General features: G+C 40.0%; 1 protein-coding gene across 10 annotated transcripts in view; it reads right to left on the bottom strand.

Moving 5' to 3' along the window:
- Positions 1 to 26,319, bottom strand: part of BCL11B (BAF chromatin remodeling complex subunit BCL11B) — a 99,856-nt gene that overhangs the window by 28,233 nt on the left and 45,304 nt on the right. For 5 of the 10 annotated variants that reach the window (XM_039537114.1, XM_039537115.1, XM_039537116.1 and 2 more), the window contains exon 3: positions 25,647 to 25,862. The exons of the other annotated variants lie outside the window; for them this stretch is intronic. In XM_039537114.1, coding sequence (XP_039393048.1) covers positions 25,647 to 25,862 — 216 coding nt within the window. The remainder of the gene's footprint in view (positions 1 to 25,646; positions 25,863 to 26,319) is intronic. 10 annotated transcript variants of the gene reach the window in all.

Below are 26,319 nucleotides of genomic sequence, written 5' to 3'. Positions count from 1 at the left end.
ACAGTACTTGTTCGTAAGACACCTATAGTGCACTGGCTGCCAAATTGCAACCCCGGCAAAGCCAATGGGAGAGACTGGTCAGTGACTTTGGTGGGACCAGGATGTTGCTCAAAATAAAGACAATGAGAGAAATTAGGGAAATTATATCAGGAGTGTGCATTGCTTGGGGGTTTTAAAGCAAACTCACTTCCCTATTCCTTTTAAAAGTCAGCATATGAACTATGTAAAACTCCAATAAATAAATATAATGCAGGAAATGAGAAGATAGCACAACTGAGGTTCATCATCATGGTATCTAGTATGGGTTTTGTGGTCACAATTAAGTAGATTCAATGGTGTGTAGCAGGGACCATCTATTGGGTGCACTGATTCGTGTTTGAAAAAGTTAGCAATCATACCTGTGTGCATAATTGCTATTAATATTATTAAGAACAAGCTCTCCATCACAGTTAGAATTATTGTAGCCACAAGTAATGTAGATATGCTGGAGAAATTTCAACAGCCTATCAGCCTTTCAAATAGTAATTGTCCCCATAACACCTAACACACTGATTACGCTTTGTCATAGCAGATAATAATAATTAAAAAAATCTTGTGAACTGTAGCAAGTGAAGTAGGCTAGTTCCTAGTGGAGTCCAGCTGGATAAATAGCAATGGGATGGCAAGAAAACAAGAGTGAGATATACAGAGCAACCAGGGTTTGCAAGAACAATGAACAAAATATAAATCATAGCACAAATGACAAAACTGTGTCAAGTTTTCATCCTTACTCAAGCTAAAGGCTGCAATAAAAAGAGAGGATTTAATGAAACATTATGGCTTGAAAGGATGACATGAGTAGGATGCTTGGTAGATTATGCTGTACATTTAGCACACAGGCTATAGTAAAGGGCAGTGCATAGGCTCCTAGGGATGGAGGAGTCATTTGCAACATTTCTTTATAGAGTGAATAATACTTCCTTTCTCCTTGACTTCCACCCTGCACAGCCACCAACTCCCCTGACCAGTGGACGAGTCAGAGCCATGACTCCCCTTCCCTACCCTCTCCTCACCCAGTTGCTCCCAGGGAAAACATCTATGCTCCCCAAAACTACTGTAGCTTTGGCAGCTTTAACGTGAACTGCACAGAGAAGACATTGCTCCCCTCCTACTTCCCTGCCAGGTTGTGTTAGATGAAGGCACAATCTATCCCTACAAGACCAATTCTGCCACCTCAACTGATGCTGTGTAGTAGTTTACTCCACAAGCAGTCCCACAGATATCAGTGAGACTATTCATAAAGAAAGGAACTACTCAGCATGAGCCAAGGTGATGGCATCAGGCCTTGTAGGAACTGCTCTCCTCATTCAACACGAGTCACTCAAACTTTTAATCTGATAAATCATGTCCAAAAAATTTCCTATTCTGGCTTTGAATATATGCAACTTGCTTGTCCTGTGTTTACTATTGTTTTTCCCATTCAATTTACAAACAACTCTGTCTCCCTAAGTGTACCATGAAGCCCTGTGCACTGCATACTGAACACCACTGGCCCATCAATTTAGCATGACACAAATTCGCTCAGTGGAATGATGTTTTGCACTGGGCTATTGTCCACAAACCATTATTTGTCGAAAAACAAACAAAAGGAGAACATCGCAGATACTTTTACACGATACTTTCCTGGTTCCTGAAAATGTGAGATAATGAATAAAAATGTTCATTACAGAATTATTCACTTTTCTCCATGATTCACGTCCCGGTAATTACCGTGACCAGCCTAATAAAAACTGCTACAAAACGAAGGTCAACTAGCAGTTAGAAGTGTTCATTTTCATTTCAATGTATTCATCTCTGGCTCCTAATGGCCTCATTTTCTCCTATGCTCTTTAATAAATACCACTGAATTACAGGTTAAATAGCTAAATTAAATTATTGCAATTACAGCGTGCAGAGCACTGAAACTGGTTTACCTTTCCCAGTTCAATTAGAGGGGAAGTTTCAACAGCTTGAGAATCCTGATTGCTGTCAATATACTGAATCGCTTGGAATCTATACTGAAGCACCAGATATTTGGTAGCAGACCCAGTATTTTTTTTTTTACACCCCTCTCTCCTGCTTCCAGGAGAATGACTGGAGCACTCTCAGCTGAAATAAAATCAGACAACCAAAGTGTTTTTTTTGGAAAGCAACCACAAAGCATAATTGATTTTTGACTGAAAAGAAGGAAGCCTTGAAGTGATGGGGGCTCGTGCAAAGTAAAAGAAAAGACACTCTTCCTCTTCTAAATAGGGAGGAAAGTACATTTTAATAAATATGAATGCTTAACCTGCCACCGGCCTGCAATTATTTTACATGTACAAATTAAAGAAGTTCTTCATTATTTAAATATATTCCAGCATTTGTTGATGTTGCCCCCTCCATAGGCTTAATTATTTAACTTCCCTTATAAGAATGAATATCTTAATAATAAGGACGGTTGGAAGAGAAATTCAAAAAAAAAAAAAAGAAAGATTTTGTTTCCAAAAGATCCCATAGCATGTGGTTATATTTGTTGTGGAAGAGCTCCCCCTTACTTTTTCATTTTTGTGTGTTAACAGAAACACCAAAAAATTTATCAAGGATGAAGGATTCTTTTCTGCAACGATAACAACACACGAGGCACATGCACTTCAAATTCAATTAGACCCGTACCAGAATATTTCGACTTCTTGTCGTTTTTAACATCGAGGGAGAAAAAGTGTGTTTGGCTTGCACCAAATCAAGCCACATATTCCACATTGCACTTTAATGGAGAAATGATACTGTCACTGTGGGAAAACTAAGGAGAGAGACTGCTCTGCTCAATCATTCACAGCTTTTTATCATTTTTTCTTATGATGCCTTCGGGCAGCAGGGAGGAGAGGAGCTGCTTTGTGCCAAGTCTGGGAGACATTTTAAAGTATCCCTAAAGCCGAAGTGAAAATTAGTCACAAAGGAAGTCGGGAGTGTTCACAAAATTATGTACTTTTATTATCTCGTCCCTAATAGGACACTCAGCTCCATGGGTGTACTTCCCACTGAAGTCAACAGGGTGCAAGTCAGAGCAGAATATGGCCGACAGTGTGCAGCTGAGAAAGGAATTACCTCTCAAAGTCATTCAAGCAGAGGAAACTGGTTGGGATACTGTTGTGAGGCTTGATTCCGCCCTTTCACACAGAGGATTTCAAATTATTGCCAGATCCTTGGAAATGTGAGGTCAAGGCAGTGGAGCATGGACAAGATTCTGCCATTTGGTTTTCTTGGAGCCGTGTATGTGAAGCTGGCTGAGAAGATCGTTTACAGATCGCAACATTGTGACCTATGGACTAATTCAATGTTTGTCCTCTATAGTGTGGCCCTTGCTGGAACCCTATTTAATTTTTTCCACAAGTTTTAAATTACAACTACTGATGAACTTCGTAACGTACAGAGTGAAAGAGAGAAGACAGACCTGGGGGTTGTAGTTTTAAAATTTTTATTTCAAATTGTGTTATCTAGGGAGAACCATATCTGCAATTATATCATTTAAATTCTGGGGCAGGGTCTCAGGTTCTGAACTTACTATATAACAATAACAATTGATGAGTGTACTTCTGTAGCACCATCTACAGTATCCAAGACTCTAGAAGCACTTTACAAACACTAATGAATTAAGCTTCATGCAACCTCACTGAAGTCCCATCAAGAATAGAAGGTATGAGGAACAGCTAACCACAGTCCCCACTTTCTTCCCTCTCCAACCCTGAAAAGTAGAAGGATAAGAAAGAATATTACCAGGAACTCCTTGAAGGTAACAAATCCTAAGTAAGACATCCATGGGCTAACTGGGGGTGAGGGAGAGCTAGGAGGGATGAAGAGGTCTGAAGTTCTAAATTTATCAGACTTGAACCTCCAGGCAAACCTGAAGGGTCTGGTTCACCATCAACCCCTCATGAACCCGAGAGCAGGATTTGCTCTGCGTACGCCATTGTGAATGGAACCCTGCAGGGTTTGAACAGTTCTAGCCAAAAGTGCAGCAATGGAAATAAAATGAGTGTGTGTTTCGTGAGAGCTGACAAATGAAGTTACATCTCTCCAACAGACAAGTGCATTCATTCTACAAGGTATGTTTCCACTATTTCCCTCCCAAGTCTGAGAGGGCATCCTTAGCAGCTCAGGGCTGAATGGCCCATGTTCTGGACTTTCAGATTCTATTTGGAATCTGGGTAAAATGTGCAGGACATGGGGGAGGTAAATGGCATGTTTTTCTTGTTTTTAGCACATTAAAAAGGCTATTTCAGGGCAATTGTATTATCCAAGCAATGCAATCTTCATACATTTCTAGCTTTTATTACGTTCTATTGTACACAAAGATCCTGACTTGTGTGTTTAAACGGATGGTTTTATTTAAAGGTGAACTTGAAAGCTCCTTACTAGAGCTGGTCAGAACACGTTTGATGCAATTTCATTGTTGCCAAAGCTAAAATGTCTTTCGGAGACATATTGATTTGAAGATTTTGTGAGCAGGAAAGAGACTTTCGCACTCTGTCGTCTGGTGGTTGGGGCACTGAACTGGGATGTGGGAAACACAGGTAAGGTTCAAATCCCTGCTTTGACTCCTTTGTTGTGTTATGGAATGAAAAACTCTGCTCAAATTTCCAAAAGTTGCTGTGAAACAAAAATACTGTCCCTCCAGTCCCCTCTCCTCCTTACCCACTAGGACCAGAGTCCCGGAGTGAAATCCTGACCCAACTGAAATCAAAGGGATTGGTTTCAGTGAGGCCAGAATTCACCCCTGGCTTCTGTGTTTCTCTGCATCAGTCAATTCCATCATGAACACCTGAACCAGTAGAAGGAGCTGAATTCCTGGTTTATGTGCTAGCGGTGACATCAAAGGTAGCAAGGGAAACCCAAATCTTGAACTCAGACATTGGCAAGTAAATAGAAGAGGAAATATTTTGCAAATGACTTGGTTTTTTAAAATAAAACTATGTATTTGCATTGTTCACAGATATTGTGTTAGTGATGTGAGATCTTAAAACTATTTTATCTAAATAAAAGAAAATTCAGATCCCCTTCAATTATTTGTTCTAATGTTTAGTACTGAGGAGGCAAACAACTAAGGAATAGTGCTTGGAGATCTGTCGCTACTGCTGCCTTCAGGAGGAGTTACACATACATTTCCATGGGACAGTTCACAAGACTAAAAGATCTTAACTGATCACTGATTTGTAATTTGGCCCCAACGCTTTTAGTAGCAGAGGAGATGACTGGTTTAAGATGGATGAACATGAGGAATGCCTGGAGCCACAGATTCAAATCCAGATCAGTTTGAGTCGCCCCCTGCTCTTTCAGAGGAAGATAACTTTATTCTTGACTGGGGTTCAGATGATGTATTTAAAAGATCAGGTATGATTGTGCTCTGTGTAGACACTTAAGCTCCCATGGCATCTTTCAGAATGGATGGGGTTCGCCCAGATGTCCTTAGCCAAAACTGAATCTCCTCTCACTGGACTGTGTACAGTGCTGTGTGAGATATTGGCCTCCACACCAGGGGTAGCTACATTTCAGTAGTGTGGCATATTTGCATTTGGTGAAGTGCTTTAGGATAAAAGGTGCACTGACATGGTACAATATTACCTTAAATCATATTATAAGAACATTCTAAAAATGCCAACCCTGAGTACCAGGAGGTACCTTCAAGAGCCATTTGGCAATTGTTTTTTTTTTTGTTTGTTTGTAGAGAAGGTCAATGGGAACAAAAATAATAATCACAATACCTAACTTATATAGTGCTTTTCATGAGTAGGTTTTTATGTGTGTATGCACCTTCCTTCCTCAGCACTGAATTAAAAAACAATGTTCTTCTAACCCTTGGATCTCTTTGCTGACTTTGGGCAACATCAAGTTTTGCTTCCATTCTCCATTTTTGCAGGCAACTGGGAATGGTTAAAATAAGACCCAGCAGGAGCCCCCAAAACTTGAATTGATTAAACCTTTTCTTGAAGCCAAAATGATTTTTCCTCCTAAACCTCCAAACCTTCAGGGCCTGGCCAGGGTCAGACGTGGAAATATTGAGATACTCTGAGAAAACTCTCTCTACCTCTACTGGTACCAGAAAATAGAAGAAAGCTCACCTACAATTTTAAGTTCAATTCTGCAGAGTTGACAGTTCAGGCAATTTGGATAAACTTTGACTGTAAACTCTTTAGGGAAGTTATTGTGTCTTCTATTGTTGTTTGAACAGTCTCCAGCACAATAGGGGCCTACGGTATGGACCCCCCTTACTGGGGCCTACCGTATGGCCACTAACTAAATAATGAACAATAAGGACTACCCATGGCATGCTTCTCCAAACTGAACTGTTTTTCTGAACCATTCAAATTTCCCACCATTATGATGTCCAATTTCCCCCAGCTGGACGTCAAAAGGGAAGGTATATCAGTACTCTAATAGAAGTACATGATAAACGGGAAAAAAAGAAAATCTGTATTTCTAACATTCTTAGACTTTTTCTTACTACAAACCAAATACAGAACAAAGAACTTGGAAACACACCAGAACACATGACCCAATGTTTGCATTATTTGGTTATTTATTTCTGAGCATGGATCATCCCTTTCCAGTGCGCTTCCCAGGATGGGAACTTCAGCATTACAGATCACCCATTTCCGAGTAACAAGTGCTGTGGTTGAATTGCCACTCCCTATTTCTTCAAGGCAAAGAGAGTGGGCAGTCTCAAGAGAGTACAAACCAACCCTGACTGAGTGCAGGTGAAAGAGTGCCCACACTGCATTATCCTGAAGGTGTGGTGAAGGCTGGAGAGCATCAGGGACAGTTGTTACTTTAGGGCAGTCAGATGCAATTATGGATTGGAAGAATAGCATGGAAGTGAGTGATAGTCACCAAGTGAGTGGAAAAGCCCATGGGAAATAAGCGCAAATATTAGTAATGATAAGTCAGTGACTAGGTTACTAGGTTTATGCATTACACAAAGGTCCTGATTTTGCAACCTTTACTTAAGATGAGTAACATTACTCATTGTTCCCGCAATGCAACTAATTGCTTCCAAAAGTGCTACCCACTGTGGGGTAAGTATTGCAGAATTGGGTCAGAACCTCTTTCTCAGTTCTGCACAGAAACACCACACAAAGTAATAGTTCTGGATTACCGATCTCTCAACAATCACTGGGATACACACCATGGATCCAACCCATAGAGGCTGCTTTCCCAACACGTGCAAGTTCACTAGTTCTCAGTGTCAGCAAGGCAAAACTTGCTCTACTTAAACCTTTAATGGCCTTTTTTACTGACTTCTCATTTAGTCAGTCAGAATAAAAGATGAATGGATCCCATGATTTGACTATAAACGCCACTAGAAACACATCTGTAGAACATAATGTTATTTATTTCCTTTTTTTTAACCCGCTGAAGCAGAAATTGTTGTATCTCACACACATGCTGGCACAGGAACAGTTTCTGCTTCTGTATATTTTGCCATGTGTGTAGTTTACTACAGAGAGAGAGGTAGTCTGACCAGAGGCCTGCAAGCTGCTATTTACTAAGTCTGTGTCCCTGAGCAAGTCACTTACATCAGTCTTCACCTCTCTTTCCCCACCTGTAAAATGGTGATAAACCTACTTACCCATCTCACCAGGGTGTTGTGGGGGTTGATTATACAGAATCAGCAAAGATGACCTGCCTGTATATTTTCACAAAAGTTGTGAGGTTTTAAAGAGACACGATCCCATTTCTGAGCAGCTGAAAGATCACATTTCAAAGATGAAAAGAATAAAGAAATGGAGCAAACACAAACCACTATCCCCCCTTCACCCTGCACTTAATTTCAAAAGAATTCACAGATCAACAGGATGCTGATTATTTATGAATACTAAACCAGTCCAATATACACGTATAATAAACTGGTCTGGGGTGCTTTCCAAAGTAACAAAAATCGCACCACGCATTACCAAAAATATTCTCTAATGAAATGACTAAGAAGAATGGGTGAACTACACTCTGTGGCTGCCAGAGAGGCAACACATTACTGGGAAGTATTATTCTTGTTAGGGAGCCTGATAATGTTTTCTGCTCTTTATGCCTCATGTTTCTTCGGGAATACAACACCAATCCACTCTGGTAATTAGCATTTCTCAATCTCAGTTTACTACATGGGGGGGGAGGGGAATTGCTCCTTGAAGCAGTAATCTCCCTGAGGGAAAGGCATCAAGAGCAAAAAAAAAAAAACCAATAGCAACAGAGGGAGGGATATAGAACAAGTTTGTCCAACGGAGCCTAATGCACATGCTGCCAAAGAAATGGTGTCAACTGACAGAAGCTGTAAAAAGAATTACAGCAGAGCCCTCGCCGTCTCACGGCTCAGGACGGCTGTCATTATGGACAGAGATGTAAGGGAGCACAGAGGAGAGGAATGGGGGAAAGGCAGAGAATGAAATTAAAACACTGAACAGAATCTGCTCCACCAAAAAAAAAAAAAGGGAAGTTTGCTGAACTACAAATGGATTAGGGGCCTGATCCAAAGCCCAGTGAACTCAATGGAAGTCTTGCTGACCATTTCACTGGGCTCTAAGAGTTACTTTTTTCACCATTTCAATCACGCTTTGTATCCCGTACACACTGTTGTTAGCAACACTTTTTGCATCCCAATCTCAAAGCACTTTATGAATATTAGTTAATTCTGTTCTATATGCTGCTCTCATTGCCGCAGCATCTGAGCATCTTGAATTAAGGCTCACGACACTGCCTGTGAGACAGGTGTTATCACCTTGCGCTTTCCCCACTATAGCTGTACAAACGGAGAGACACGGAGGTGAAATGACTTGGCCAAGCTCATGCAGGGAATGTGTAGCAGAAATGAGAAGAGAACCCAATTCCACTTCCAGTTCAGTCTCTCAGCTGAAAAAATGTCTCTCTCATAATGACTAATTCAAGCTTATTGTTTACACCCACTTCAGTCAGAAAGTGCTTGGGGCTCCTTGGGACAAAAGGTACTAAAATAAATGTGTATTGTTTTTATAATTATTATAATTCACAAATAGAGATGTCTCAGTAGTTGCAGAACAAGTTTTGGGTGACTGCCCCTGGTGAGGCTCACATGTCTTCCAGGCATCTATCCATGCTGTTATATAGTATTAAGGTGTGGATAGGGGAAACCATCTACCTACTCAGCACTGTGTTTAAGTGGCCTGCCAATTCCAGCTAATCACCAAGTTATTTACTTGCAGTTTATTAGGCCGAAACTGCCACTAGCCGTTGGCAGCCTCAAATATTTCCACCTTGCTTTCCTGGGGTCTCTTAAAGCACTGCTGTAATAAAAAAGCCATTTCTTCCAGGTTTAGAAGCTAGAATTAACAAAGAAAACCCAGTGCAATGCCAAGCCAAATTCTGGTCTCAGTTACAACCGTGTAACCCCACTGATTTCCAATGAGCTTCATTTGCAAGGTGATTGTGCTGTTATACCTGAGAGCAGAATCTGATCCACTGTTGTCACAAAGAGGGACTAACAGCTGTAATTCTTTTATGCTTGTGAAGATTATAAAACAATAGTCAGACAACTATCAATCCCAATCAGTCTCATCAATAACCTTCAGTCTGCACAGCAAGAGCAGGATCTACAAACTATATTCTCCATGTCTATCTTAAGTACTTAGTTGACCTCCATCACCGCAGTATCTGAGTACCTCACAATCTGTACTGTATTTATTGAAGCCGCCCTCCTGTGGGGTAGGGAAGTGCTATTATCTCCATTTTAAGATGGGTAGCTGAGGCACAAACTCTACATGACTTTCCCAAGGTCACGCAGGAAACATGTGGAGGCACAGGGACCTGAATCTGGGTCTCCCAAGTTCTAGGGAATAGGGAATACAACGCAGAAACCATACATCTGTTTTTTAACACCTTCCATTATTCACCAATTAAAGTCAGGGCCAAATTCTCAAATCCATCCATGATAGTTCTTGGTGCAGTTATTCTGCTCTCACTAAACACCTGGTTTGGTTCTTCCATTGGGGTCCTCTGGAAAGGAGAGTTTTCCTTCCTCCCAGCTTTAAAGGACAGTGGCTGGTTTGCTAAGGCTACCGTTCCTACAGATTGGGTCTCAGGGCGTACCGCTTTTCTGGGTGTCTGGTCCCATTGTCATTCTCTTCCAAACTCACTGATATGACATATGACGAGAAGAGAATATAAGAGTCATGATTCACCATACAAATCTAAGAACAGAATTCTGCCCTTAGTGGATTCCCAGTGAAGACAAGATTTGAGCTTTCGGATGCTAAACGACTAATTCTGGATATACTATGTGCTTGATGCCTCCACACCAGTCACACTGCCATCAGTGTGGAGTTCCAGCATTCAGAGCGGGTCATATACACTATTCATAAGAATGCTTTGGAGAGCAATAAAAAAAAAAGAGATGGAACAAAAAGATTCTTATTTATTAGTACACTGGTACCCAGTCAACTGACCACATTCAGGAACTGTATGCAAACCAGCAATGGGCCCTGCACTGCAAAATCCAGATGGAAATCCAAACACGGAACTCCTCAAAGATTGTTTGTGTCTGGTGATTTGGTTTGGCCCAACAGAACAGTGAGCAGCTGCCAAACTCAAAAAGGTAATTTTCTTTCATAGAATCATAGAATCAGAGAATAGGGTTGAAAGAGACCTCAGGAGGTCATCTTGTCGAACCCCCTGCTCAAAGCAGGACCAACCCCAACTAAATCATCTTCATCTAAATCATCTAATCGTCTAAATCTCCATGCTCCTATTATAGTGACCTGAGAGCATCTCACTTGGATTCCGACTCTGACAGTAAAATTCCGGTCCCATTAAAGTCAGTGGGAGTTTTGCTATTGACTTTGATGCGGCCAAGATTTCACCCTCACGTTCAGTGAGCGTTCCTCCCATACAATGCAGACATAACCAGTAAAGTTCACAGACATGTAACTCACTATTGAGTCTCACGAGTAGTAATTGTGTTCACAACATCCACCGCTGAATGTATTTCCATGTCAAGAAAGGAGAACTTAGAAGAGGGAGAAAGGGAAAGGAGGACAGAGGGGAAATGAAAAGAAAATTTTGTTTTAAACTAATAGGAAGCTATTGTTAGACAGTGGAAGGCCTAGTATTTATTTTAGTCCACTTTAAGCCTAACAATCACTTTGTGGGGTATATTGGTGGGGGACAGTTGAGATTACAGCATAGTTGAGTGGAATTAAGTGGCACATAATGGGCGGGGACAAACTGAAAGGGTGAAGTTTGTCCCCAGAAGAGGTGGTAACCCTAACTCCGCATGGTAAGAATGCAGCTCTCCTGTTCTTTGCTGCCCAGTTCCTCACAACTACAAAGGAGTTACAAGACACAAAGGTAATTTTAAAAAATACAGTTAAGTAACATTAATATTACAACACAAACAAATGCAAAAGAAATCTCTCTGCTGCTCTCACATACCTGGAAATATACTTACATTGCCATGCGTATACCAGGTAAATGGAAGGCCACCATGGAAGTCTTGTTCATTTTTTGCAATTTTTATGCTGCTGCAGCAGCCCAGAAGCTGGTAGAGGATGAGCTTTGAAGAGGCTAATACCCACTGTCCTTAAGGCTCTCTCTGCCCGTCTCTCTCTCACACACACACACACACACACGTGCACCCCCCACGCACACAGACAATAGCCTGCCATGCATTTAACTTTTTACTTTTGGCGATTTGTGATATAGCTTTTCAATTAAATGCATTATATAAATGATGATTTAATCTAAAATATAAATGTAAAGCCCATTTCAAGAATAAATTCCAAATTGCTAATTATCTATTAAATTAGACTTTTTTTTTCAGTCACCCTCTAGAACATTTTAACAGACCATCACATATCCTTTTACTGTGAATTTAAAAAAACAAATCCTGTCTGCTCTTTGTGAACACTGGTGATCCTACCAGTTTTCAAAAGCCTCTGCCCTTTTGTTCTTGGCCAAAATTTCTCCTCCCTCACCCTGAGATGTACATGGCTGATACTTCAGAGACGGTTGTATTAGATGGGTGAAGAGAATCTGTTGTGTATATAATTTATAAAGCTGAGATACTCTTTAAGTGAAAAGTATTACAGAATAGGTACTGTCTGTAATTATTGCTATATAAAATCTGTCTCTTTCTGCATGTGTGTTTGTGTTTGTGTGTGTGTGTGTGCGTGTGTGCGCGCGTGCATGCACGTCAAAGCTGGTTGGATACTATAAGAAAATGTTCTGGAATCTGGCTCTTTTCATAAATTTGCATGCAATCAAGTTTTACTAGCAAACTGCAAAATCACAGGCACATTCATTTGCAGAAACCAACTTTGAGATGTGCATGACTTCCTGTGCCAAAAGTTCCTGTGAACTTGTCCAACCCACCAGTAAAATCCCAACAACATGAGCCCAATTTCCCATGAGTTCTCACAGCTTGCATTGACTTAAACCTGAGGACTGAGCACCTCTGAAAATCAGGCTGTGTGTGACTCATCTGACTTTTGACAACTAACCAGCACAGCTCAATTGATGAATACTGAAGATCAAATTCTCACACAGAACTATTTGCAATCAATCCATGGAGGGTTTTTTTCAAATGACATTAAAGTCTGTCAAGTACTTCTGAATGACAATCTGAGAATATTCGTTTACAGCCCGCACTAAAGTCCTTCAATAAACTGTTTGTTGTTATCTGGTTGCTCAGCTTTTAATGTGTATGGGTTTGTGACTATGAACTGTATTTGGCATCTAACATCTATCTATTGATAGATAGCTATATCTCAGCAGCCTGCTCTATGAGCCTTCGCAGACAAGGAAAGGGGAGCACACTTTCATCAAAATAGCATCTGTTTTTAATTCTCATTTATGGATGTGGAATCCTTTCAACTGGACATTAATCATTCTCAACAGCAGCAATTAGATACTTGAGACACATCAGAACAAATTAAATTAGCCCTATTTATTAAAAAAAAAGAATCCTAAGAAGTGAATAAAAAAGGCAATAGACCATCCTGTGTGTAGCAACACAAAAAGAAAATTAAGACACTGAATCTCAGGAGTCTGAAAATTTCAGGTGCTATTTTCAAAGCCTGAACTGTAATCAAATAGCAGAGGGGTTCTACTGCAGAATGCCTGGTGGATTATTTTAGCAATAAGGTATAATTGAAAGGATTAACTTGAATGTAATGTTTCCCTTCCAAAAATTCCAGGAATGCTGAAATGACTCTCATCTGCACTGGTATGACTCATGTTTTTAATACTGGAACTTAATTTTTACTTCTGAGGAATTCAGGTTTAGGGAAACACTGCCTCAGAAATACTCGTTCAATTGACAAAGGCAAATCTCTCTTTTAGTGTGGTTAAACCCTAAGAGTCACATCTTTGGAGAATCTGGCTTGGCTTGGATTCAGGTAATGGACACACCAACAAGAGAGGATCTGCTTTTATTAGAATGGAAAAACCAAGCAGGATAGATCACAGTAATGAATTCAAAATTCTTCAAGCAGGCCAGACAATATGACTTCCTACTGCTGTGTTTGTCTTGCCTGATATAGCAGGCTACTGTCAGCAGGTAACATGGGAGACCCAACCCTGCCTCCTTGGAAATAAACATCTAAACTTTCACGGTTTCAACAGGAACAGGATGGTGCCCAATTCACGGTTTCAACAGGAACAGGATGGTGCTTGCCAGTCACGATGAGCTAATAAAAAAATCATAAATGAAATCTGCTGATTTTTTAACCAGGAAAAACACACTAGATATATTTTTTAAGGAAAAGTTACAGAAAGAGGGACATTTCTGGGCTAAGATAATCTACTGTTCTGAGCTCCTATTACCTGTACTAATATGTACCTCAACAACTCTTAGTTGCCTTTACATTAGAGGCCAAATCTTATGCACCCAAGCCATTCCACTACAGACAGTGGGAATGCACATGAGTTCGGCAAGCATGATTTGGTCCTCTATGGGCAAAACTACCCTCACAGATCCACCCAGTGGATCATGATTCTGACCTCATGTTCCCATTTGGAAAGTCAGTCCCATGCCTGGTAATGCACGTATCTGGAAAGTTTTACCCAGCGGAGTACAAAATTGGAGGAAAACCCATGTGCCATGCGAGTCTAGAAATGGATTTTTGCCCTCTCCTATAAAGAAATTTGCTGACACTAGAGTCTTCTTTCTTATCAGAGCTGAGCTTGCGCAGGGAGGAGAGAATACACCCTTTTGAATTAAGCAGTCCATCCTCTCCTCTTCCTTACGTATCTACCAGTCCAGTCACCTCCCTTAACAATTCTTTCCTCCTGCTTTCCCAGCTCGGCGTACACCTGTCTGTAATAACAACTGGAATAAGGTTTGGGGTTAGCCCATCTAATATTTATTGCTCCCTTGTTTATTTCTGCATAAATAAAAATCATTGGTGTCTGCATACAAATCCAGCACTGTCTCTGGTATTTCTTAAAAGCCCCAAATTGAAAATAGCCTCAAGTTATGAAGAATTAAAGCAATACTATCCAATCCAAAAGGCCAGCATGTGAGCAGACGTATCCAGGGATTGCCATTGCAACATATAGAATTCACGTATGGTTTTATGTTTAAAATTCCCTGGTTTGGAGAAACTATCAGCTAGTTAGATGTAGCTATAAATAGAATCGCCTGCTGACATTAATCACAATAATTTGGCAACATGACTACTAGTGAAATTATGAAAGAGACAGGTAACTTGCAAAGCAGAGCCCAAATCCATTCCAACCATTCATCAGCAGGGGGAAAACGTTTTCCCCATACACTGCAACCTCATGAGAGTATGTGGTACTGGAGTCCGTATTTTTTTTTCTTTTGGTTAAATGTGACTTTAAAAAATATTAATCTGTTCCTTCGTTTAATTTCATCTGTACCATCGGCCAAGAGAAATACACTAATTTATAAGTTGAAGTGAGCCTTGAGATAATGTCACCCACCATTCATCCAAATTTGTCACTAGCATCCCATTAAAGCTGTAATTATTTTTTAATTAAAACTAAGGAAACTGGCATGCGTGTGCCTACTTTATACATCTGTTATGGGTTAAAATAGCTTTTAAAAAATGTTTTTTTAGACCGCAGTCTTTTGTGGCCATGGCCTATGCCAAAGAAAACGCAAGCTTGCTTATTTTCTCCATGGGGCGCAACAGCGCCTGTGTGTGCCTGAACAGATTCGACTGGCCGTGAAAAGAATTCTAAATAAAACACAAACATGGAATTTGGCAACGCCACAGAAGCAAGCTTAAGACTAATTCCAGCATGCGGACGGCTCTCACACAGCAAGTCTGGCTCCACTATAAATGAAACCAGGCTCTGTAAAATATCCAGTAAAGTTTGAGTTCAGATTTAAAGGGACAGTGCTCTTATTCCAGTTTAAAAAAAAAAAATCTTATTAAAGAAGCTCATGCTGGCTCAATAAAACTGCATGTTGTGAGCTGTGTTTTCTTTCAGCTGATACTTCCATTTAAAAAAAAATTAAAACAATTTCACTTTGGGATTGACTTTTGTAGAGGAGGCTCTGAAAAATGTGTTTAAAAATAATGTGGGGAGGGTAAATAAAGAGAAATTTTCCTAAAGTGAAAGAAATCAAAGAAAGTGAAGGGAATATTTGTTTTTAATATTAAAATAGGTCCGCAAAATAGGAAATTCTAGAATAAAAATTAGATGTGGATTAAGTGTGCGAGGTCATTCACCACAAGTCAAGCAGGCCATTGACAGAAGAGCTTGTTCTAATTACATATCAAAGCAACCAAAATGTTGACTCATGATGGGCTGATGGGGAAGAGGGGTGTTTGTCTATCTGTGTGCAAAATGCTCCGGCATTCCCAAGAGAACTACAGAGGAGCAGGGCGTGTGGTGCTATCCCCAGGGGAATACAATCACATGGGCAACCTTCCTCTAACAATCTCAGTAGACCAGATTGTTTAACCAGAGATAACAGGAATCTCTGGAGAAAGGGAGGGGGTGGAGAAAAAGAGCTACCAACAATATAAGCAACCACATACAAAAGATTTATTCGGTTTTGCCAATTCTGGTGTAACAAAAAAAAATTAATCATTGATTATCATCTCAGAGGGATGTGCAATGGTGCTGGCAGACTTACTGGGAAAGGACGGAGAAAATTATACAAGGCAGTCTTCAACCCGACATTAAAAGGCAATGGCTTTTTTCCCAGTACATCTTCATTTTCCCTCAAAGGTTTGGATGACGCTATGTTGTACCGTTCTATAATCACAAAAAAACTACCCTCCACTGCCCATTCCCAACCCGGATCATCTGCCTGCTCCTTGAAAAGCAGACTTGCTGGCCAGTGGCCACTGAATGTTTCAAGAGATTGTGCTTTTAAGAATGTTTTGACTTTATCCTAATGATCTTTGACAATGATGGTGAAGAGGAGGAATAAGAGAGCTCTATTGCCTCTCATTTCAATAGCATCTTTTACCCTACCTGTTATGGCAAAGCCCTGCAGAATGTATAAGGATGAAGCCAGTAAGTTTCTATAGAAATTTAACAAAGTTCTGTCAAAATTATTCTACAAACCTACTGAATGTAATAGAAAATTATATCCATGCTATAGGGCTTTTATAACCATACTACAGAATTTTATAAGAGGGATATTATTTTAATTAAATGAAAAGGTTTAAAAAAAACTTATAGAATGGGTCTATTTTCTATTAAATTCTATAGGACTTCTGCATAAGGGTAAAGTTACTTATTTTAATGTTGTCCTCACTACAGGCAAAGCCACAAACATCCTGTTCCCAGCTCAATCAATGGTACATATATTTTTATAAAGGATTTGGATTAATTAATCTGTAAACACTCAGACCTAATTTTTAGACACCCTTTAAATGTTAAACACTGGTAGGTCATAATACATGCACTTATTCGCTCCCTGTTCTACTGGAGGGAGGAAAAAAAACCAGAAAGACCTTTTAGAAGATGTGAATTAAAATAACAGTAGTTCTTTTAAAGATGGATTATATGTAAGAAGGTTTACTGCTATTTTAAGATCCTATTTAGTTCTGTTAATTTTTATTTCTTACATAACTTATTGTTAATATTTTTAAATGGCAGATCCTTCCTAACCATATACTGGTTCTCATTTAAAGCTATATACTTTCCTGGGCTGCACAGGGGAAATTCACAGCTCGCATAAACGGGTGTAACACCACTGAAGTTGATGGAAGTGAAAAGCACTAAGGCACCTCTCAGGAAGACATGCTCACAGGACTAAGTACCACATGTGCTCCCCCTGTTGTCAACAAGAATTCCACACACAGACTGATGGCACTGTATGATCATTGTTCTGCCTGCCTCATGGGGGCTACCACATAGCTCAATGTTAGGGCATGAAAGTGGGTACTCAAAAATTACCCAGAATCCTCCTGAAGCTGAATGACTTGGAGGCTTACTGAAACCCAGGAAATAAACAAAAGGCATAGGTATGCTTTTGTGAGCACTGAATCATCTTTGGAGTGTTTTATAAAAATAGGTTAAAGGAACAGCTAAATGGACCATTTGTGTTCTGAAAGAATTATAACCGCTCAAAGCGAGCAATTCAAGACACAGACAAAGAAAACAAAATAACCTGTCAATATTATGAAAATTAAAGAGTCAACCACCCATACAGAAGGAGTGAGATTGAAGGACAAAAAGACAAAGGGCCCAATCTCACTCCCCTTACACTCCATCGGGACTGTTTATATGAGTAATCAAGTGGGATATGGCCCAAAATAAGGAAGTGGTGTTTAAACAAACATAAAGGGTGCAGGTGTGTTGTATACATTGACTTCTCTCTACCCACCGATTCCTTAAATTCTTAGTAGCAAAGAATAATTTTAAAAGTACAATTTTATGGAAAGATTCCAAATACCCTTGTCTCCTCAGATATTCACTCAGCACCTGCATTAACCTCATTCCAAAAGTCCCAGGACCTCTGACTCTTACAGCTGAATTCATAAAAAATGTAAGCCTTCTCTATGTGGGATTTTTGCCTGCTTCTTTCCAAGTACACATTCTACTGATTCATTAGACCTTCCTTCCCCAATCCTTGCTACGTGAATGGCCTTGTCTTTAGTACCAAGGACACTGGTTAAAAAAAAACAAGAACAACAACAACATCCACAGGGCAGAAAGAAGAGGATTACATAAGGGACATGCCACACTCCAGTGCACTAGATACACTTATATGTTACAAAAATGTATGGAAATGACAGAGCAAATGAAGAAGAAAACAAAAATGTATGCTTCAAATATTTACGCAGTCATTTACCTATCAAAAGAAGTGCCCTGGGTACCTCAGTAAGTTCCTTTGACTTCAAGGGAGTTATGCTGTGGTACTGCAGAGGGGAATCTGGCACAGTTCCTCTAAAAAACTAAAAGGTTCACAAAGAAATGTACACTTACCAATGCTTCTCACACCGGTTTGTGGGCCAAACGCACAGGCTTGATAACATCTAAATGATATTTCATAGATTAGACTACTTGCCCTTGATTGTGAGAGATATGTCTACATTCAGGACACTAATCCTCCTCACTGAGTCTGAAAAGCCTAGTTAGCACATTTCCTTACACACACACACACATCAAATCGAAAGTGCCAAGAAAAGCAATGACAGAAACCATTTCTGAAGGGACAGAATAACTCAGTGCTACACATGCCAGGTGAAGCAATGCAAGCAAACGGTTTGGCATATGCTACATACAAATGAATGGGATTTTACTGAGGGAAATAAAGAATAATTGCGAACATCTACGTATTGTGTGTCTGTGTGTCTAAAAATCTCAGTGCTAAAAAAAACACAGCAAAAAAACCAAACCCTGTGCACTGCACAGCCAAAAGGCAAGCCCAGTGAGTGCAGAGAGGCAGTGCAAATCCTAATTTGGTCCTTCATTTCCTAATAGATTATTGTTTCACACAAGCCTTCCCCTCTTCATGCTTTTAATATTTTTTATGAAGTGTTTACGAAGAGACTGGCTGCATTTAGGGAAAGAGTGGAGAGGCAGGTAGAAGGTAGTGCGATCAAACGGTTGATCTTACAGCACAAATTATCCGCAGCAGTTACCCTGTTGCTCCTGCTGCAAAACAAAGTGGATCCCGTCTTCTTTGTTGAGTAATAATGTGCACAATATTTCAACTAGGAAAATAGGTCTGCTCTTGCTACTGGCAGTGGAGGTGTTTCCTGATATGATTTCTGTGTGCAGCTATGTATTCACCTAAGCTCCACCTACATTCCTATTAGCAGGGGCGTCCTCTTTTTATTTTGGGTCTCCTGAAAAGTATGGCATGAGCCCCAATCTGCAGAGAAAAGAGCAAAAGTGTAAATGGGTTTGTTTGTGAGTGGGTCCTTTGTCAGAGCAGCAGTAACTCCCCCATCAACGGTGCTGCTTCCCAATCCTTCTACTTACTCTCATTCAAACTGACGCTGCTTCCAAATATGAAATGATTCAAGAGAAGAAATTTGGGGTTTATTTTTATTGCGACCGATGAAATGCCACAAGAAAGCACTCTTTAAAAAAAGGGGGTCTGAAGGAACTCAAATGCGTCTCCTTTAGTTTCTTTTAACCTCACAAACCACTTTGCCTTTTTCAATAGGCTTCTCACTTGACAAGCTGTGGTCAGGATTTAACAAAGACCGGTCACTAAAAAATACAAATCCACCAAACGTACTGCTTAGCCTAATGGTGTTTACCTGCTCTGAAAACATTTTTTGCTAAACAAGCCATCATTTACCATACACTGAGCCCCTCAATCATGGGGAATTCATCCATTCCCATAAATAAATTAAAAAACACCTCCATCTATCTTGTTCCAATATTTTTAAATTTAATCATGGCCAGAGAACTGCTGGTTAATAATTAGCCCTTCCCCACTCACTCACTCACACACACACATACACACACACACACCCTTTAAAAATGCAAAAATCTAGCCCTCTATTTTAATATTTCTGATGTCGGTGACCGGTGTCAGCTCTCCCCATACAGTAACTGCTTTAAAGCGCTGCATATAGCACTGCATTAAAAATTAATTACACATGCTATTTTATTGATAGTGCATAATGTAATGAGCACCAGCTGTGCTAAACATCCAAACTCCTTTTTAAGACAGCTATAAAAAAAGAAAGAAACTGCACTTCCAAATGCTTCTCCTGTCAGAGGAGAAAAACAGCAACATCTTGTATGGATTTGAAACAGAATTCTTTGATTTAGCTCTGCATTTGGAACGTTTGAAGAATTCAGACTCTCGGGCTTGGCGTAGTGGTGTGCAATCCAGTTAACTCTCTAAATGTTGGAGCCATTGTTTCTACTGTAGGCAATGTTTCCTTGAACCCCTTTGTCTTGAGACTACTGGATCCAGTTCCACCCGTTAATATTGCAATTAAGCACCTTTCTTTTTCCTTGGATGTCTGGAAATTGCAGGCATCTAGTTTTAAGCAACTTTAAATACCCCTTTTGCCCTGCTGGTTCTTAACTTTACATAATTAGGACTTACTAAGTTATACTGATAGGGTGTCTTTCTAGAACAAAGCCTAAGCCTCACTTATATTGCCAGCACCGCTGCCCTGTGAAGCGCCCTAATTTTAGCTGCCTCTGTGCTGTCTTATAGTCTCCTGTTCATCTCTTGATAAACATACCATGTATTAAAAATAAGTTTATGATGAGGTCTAGTTTGTGGCTGGATATGAGATAGATAGATAGATAGATACTTTAAACACTGTGCATGAAATAAAATCTTCAAAATGCATTAAATATTTCACTAAAATAAGTAATCAGTGACTAATAGAGGTGTCTCTTCTGAGCACAAATTTTAGTCAGTTCTACTCTAGCATGAATCTTTTTTTTTCACAGTATAATGAGAAGCATTTGCAAATTATTTTAATATAGCTGTAGCTCTTTGTCTGCATTCACACACACACACACACACACACACAGCCCAACTCCTCTTTCTCCTCTCCAAAAAAAAAGGGGGAGGGGGGAGTGGATCTGAAATCTAATTTGGATGGATTTTTTTTTTTCAGATTCCACTGAGTAAGAGGGGGAGGAGTAACATATCAGTCATCGTCCTGGGACTTGATGAGTGAGGAGGCTTTTGCAGGATGAGTTTGCATTCTCCATTCTGATTATTGTTTTGTTTTCCATTGATCTTCCAGCGTTAATAAAACCCAGTCTGATATGAAACAAAAGCTTGCTTCTTATTCTAGTATGAAATGTGCAGAACACATACCATATCATTAAACATAAAAGTTTTTGAAATAATATTGCTTTCTAGACAGACTGTATTAATTGCATCAAGCCTTTTACAGCAGGGTGGTCTTTTCTAGCGTTTCTCCTCATTGGCTGACTCAGGTTATAAACCAACACAAAACGAATAGCATGATATAACTAAAGGAGGAAAAATATTCTACTGTTAAAATCTATTATTTACTTACAGGTATTTCTTTTAACTTTATTGTCACTTTAACCCGTACCAAGAAAACACCAGACTAGTTAAATACTACAGTCAGCAAAATTTTAGTAGCAAAATAAATTGATGTTAACTTTACAAGATTATTGGGTAATTATTAGAATGTCTTAACTAATATGGCCAATTCCTTGAATTAAAGGAAAACTGTTCTTACCATGTGATCTAGGGCTCCATGGCGCCTCTGTGTTAGATCCTGAACCTCACAGTACTGCCCATTAATCACTGCTGTCAATGCCCACTTGCTGTTTTTAAATATGCAACTGAAGTATTACAATAGCTTTCTACCTCCTTATAGATATGTCTGTGTGGGAAGGAAGCTGTTTCACTGATTGATTAGATATACGTATGTTAGATAGATTTAATTATTTTTATATATGTAAACAAAACCCATGCTCACAGGGCCAGTGCCAATGGATTTACATCAAGCCCATATGAATACAAGTATAATGGGTAAATTAAAGACAAATGTTGTTTCAATGTGCATTGCAATGTACCAACTGCAATTCCATTTCTAGCGCCTTTGGATTGTACCATCTTCAGGGCAGAGACTTTTTGTGTTTGTACAGTATGTCATAAAATGCTATGTACTCTTGGGCTGAGATTTTCATAGCCCATTTCTCTTTTATTTTAATGGGAATTGAGCATCCCCGTTTCGTAGGCCGCTTTGAAAATCTCAGCCTCCATGTACAATATTAATAAATCAGATCTTGAAAAAGAAGCCTGTATTTATAGTGAAGATGTATTGTGAAAAATGGCTTCAGTGAAAGTTTTCCAGTGTGTCTGTATACACAAACATACATATAATTTTACATATAATTATGTCACTCAATAATCATTTGCATGTCTTTGTTATGTATTTTACAGTTAAGCTAAGCTGTCAGAATTAATTTAAACAAAATAAAAAAGAAGATTAAAAAAAGCACTCTGATCTGGCAAGACACAAAGCAAAGTGAATTTTGTGCCCATTTATATTTTAGATCCAAGCTACACAACCCCGTGAATTTCATGACTCTGTTCCAACTTCTAATTAAATAGGCACTAAAAACATTTAAAACAAGAGAGCCCAATTCAACAGACAGAAGCTTCTGAGGCACAAAAGACACTGCAACAGTGATATGTGTAGATATTAAAATAATAATATTTTAATATGTAGGCTCTAACTTGATAATTCTACATCCTGTATTTACTTATACACAAAGAAATTAACAAAAGCATAACAGAAAATGCAGCTAGCAACCAAAAAGTGGCCCAGCACATACCACAGCAGAACTTCCATGGCATCCATTCGTTGTGGTTATTATTGACTACACTGAATATTATCTGTGTGTTGTATACAAGACAAATCATATCTAGGACCAAATTTTCAACAGCAGCTTTGACATGTGCAAACCATGTGCACCCATATGCAGCCAACAACTCAGGTTGTTGCTGCCACAAATTGCCCAGACTCCTAAGGACCTGATCTGTGAGTGACAATCAGAGATACTAGGTGCCCACAAATGCACCTGCAATTGCTTGCCCTCAGATTTAGAGAGGTTGAGGCTACACTGAAAAATGTGAGGTCCTTACTAAGCATTTAAGCAAGAGCTGAAAAATAAAAAAGGTATGAAATGGAGGGGAGAGGAGAGAGGAGGGTAATGTTAATGGCTTTTGTTCAAAGAATGAAACAATTCCTCAGAAACAGGAACAAGGCTGACAGAATAAAGAGCTAATCGAGTCAGGGACACAAGCAGATCCCTAAAGCTGGAGTAAGTGACTCTCCAGTGTAAACAGTTATATGAAGAGGAAAGAAAACAACATTGAGATCATCACTGGTATTATTATATAGTCAACACAAAGAGGTTCTTTTTGTTTCACTTCAACAAAACATTTTGGGTGTAAGAAAGACCTTGTTCTATGTTCTCAATGTTATACATGGAAGATAATAAAGGGTTAAGTAGATATGAGCCTCCTTTCCAAGGGGAGAAAATGTTTCTTTCAAGCAGAACTTGACCAACTACTGTCATAAACACTTAGCGTGTGCTTTGATATAACCTATTCTCTAAGTGCCATAGACTGTAGCAGTAATTATAGGAAGCCATGATAACAGGTCTATCTCCCACAAAGCTGGCATCACTCTTTTAGCAAATAGATCATTCCAAACACTAGCAGCGCTCAACTATAAAATGAAAGTACGTAAAATAGAAAAGCCTTGTGTTCCAACGTGCTGTAATGAGTTAGTCCTTCCTTCCTTTTCTATTTTTAGTTTTACTTTCTTCTCTCTCCATTAACTGTCTATATTTGTTTTAGAAGCAATAGGGAATAAGAGTATCAGTTCATTGTTACAACTACCTACATATTAAAGACACCCGGGTCTATTCTATATAAAAAAAAAAAAGAGAGAGAGAGGGCAACAGAAAATATAAGCTTGCCTCCAGTATGTTTTACTGGTTACAGGGGGGGAAACTGCCTACCTTCACACACTGCGTTAATTGTTTATAAGGGCTTGATTATATGAGTTTTATGGCAATGTCAATCCACTGAAGCCAATGAAGTGAAGCCAGATTAACAGAGTGAAGAATCAACCCCATCGAGAAAGCAACCTGCTTATAGGGAACTTGGATATAGTGCAACTTCACGTATCGCTGGCAGACATTATTTGAATACTTTGCATTGTGCAACATCATGCTGGATATAAAGAGTTTGTGCTTAGAGAAAAGTTGGTGTATGAAAACTGACTGCACTGTGGGCCCAATCCAGCATCCTCTGAAGTCAACTGGAGTCTTTCCGTGGACTTCAAGCTTTGGATCGGGCTCTAGGAGGTACTGTTGTGTATTTTTAAACCTCCTCTTGAGAATTCTTCATCCTTCAAGACTCAAGGTTTAAAATACTGTACTTGCAAAACTTTCTATCTCTGTTCATCACATTAAATCTGAAGTTCCTAACTTTCTCCCTCAGCCCTGGTATCCCCCAGTGAAAGGCTGCAGACATTTAAGGAAATACAATCAGGTATTTTCCAAAGAAACTGAATCATAGGTTTCAGAGTAGCAGCCGTGTTAGTCTGTATCCGCAAAAAGAACAGGAGTACTTGTGGCACCTTAGAGACTAACACATTTATTTGTGCATAAGGACCCTGTCTTGATATATAGTCACTGTTATACTGTGGTAGGATTCTATCTGCACATGCTACAATGAAAAGCTGTATGCGAGCAAGTTTATGCTGGCCCTCCCAAGAAGTCATCGGGGCCAACTCTTTAAGGCTTTACTCACTTCTCACTCTGCTAATTCCTTCCTGACTGTCCAAATTCTGCAGTCATTATGCAGTATTTACTCAGCATTATTCTGTGAAACTCCGAGTAAGTTTGCCCAAATAGGGACTACAGAATTTGGCACACATGGGAGTTTTGCCTGTGTAAGCACTTTAGGATTTTGCCTTAGCTGAATTTTCTTTTAGGCCCTTCCCATTTTCACCTCTAACCCCCTAAATTCACTACAGGCCTGATCCCTCAACTAAGCTGCACTCAGAACACCCATTGATTTCAAAGAGATCCCTGTGTCTGAAATGGCAGGGTCAGGCATCAACTCTTTAGTCAGTCACATGTCAGGGTCCTCCCTGGCTACCTAGGTTTCACTAATCCACATCGCCTTTCCTTCATGGCAGTGACAAGAGTCAGGGTTTAAAAAATGAAGACAAAAAAATGTTAATGAGGAACATTTTCTCAAAAGCCAGGCAGAAAAGTGCATGGAGCACATACATCCTGCATGCACATGGACTCTGAGGAAAGCCCTTAATACAAATGATTAGGAAAAAAAGACCTCAGATGTTAAATGTTATCCAATTAAGCTTAAAATAAACAGCCCAGAGAGATGAAATCTTGATACCAGGGTATCACATTATGTGAGGATTCTCAGACATTTGCTCACAATGTGGCATAAACAGACCAGCAGCGACTGGCAGTGACATCCGAAACTGGGTAGACGTGGGGGGGAAGGAATGGACTCACACCCCTTTTCCCACTCCCCGTCCTCAGTGATGAGGGAATGTTTACGTTTTCACTGACTCCCCCACACAACCCAGCGAAGACCACTCGCCCACAGTAACGATGACATCACTTGGCAGCACTACTGACCTTCAGATAGCAAAAAAAAAAAAAAAAAAAAAAGTTTCTATTACCTGACAACTGACAATGACATCCAAATGTGCCTGAAGTCTCAGTCTGAGTCTCAGTCTGAGTCCCGCCAACTGAGACTGCACGGGCACCACAGCAGGGCAGGCTAAGGCAGGGCGGGAGAGAGGCCAATGCGCGGAGAGGTGACGTGATCACTGATGTGTGAGGGTGGGAGGAGGCAGCTATGGGAGCCCCCAGCAGCTTTGCAGGCCTGGACGGCCCTGGAGAAAAAACAATAGAAAAAACTGTCAGTCGGATCTAAGTTTGAAGGGACAGAGGAGGCATCATCAGGGAAAACAGGAGGGGCGGAGGGCAACTAGGCCTAACTCGCTACATATTTTTATTTAACCAATTTATATGTCAGTCTGAGACTGGTGTGGCTCATTGGAAAGCCACGGAGGAGAAGCCAGGCCGGGGGGATGGGCAGGCAAGAGACCTGAAGAACTACAAAACCACAGATTGCTACAGGCAATTTTCTGGAAGCGAACTCAGACTGGAGGGGCCCAAGGGAGGGGGACGTGGAAAGGGGATGAGGTGGCCGGTGAGGGAAGCTAGAGAAGGTCAAAGATGGTGCAGATGAGAACTGGAGGCAGTTACCAGACCCACCAGCACGTGCTTAGGGACTGAATCAAAAGAGGGATTCTTGTTTTATGGCGTGTTAATGCATTTAACTGACAC

The sequence above is a fragment of the Mauremys reevesii genome, linkage group 4 (assembly GCF_016161935.1).
Source record: "Mauremys reevesii isolate NIE-2019 linkage group 4, ASM1616193v1, whole genome shotgun sequence".
NCBI classification, from domain to species: domain Eukaryota; kingdom Metazoa; phylum Chordata; order Testudines; family Geoemydidae; genus Mauremys; species Mauremys reevesii.
Note: the sequence above shows the minus strand (reverse complement) of the source record. Positions and strands in the feature narration are given on the sequence as shown.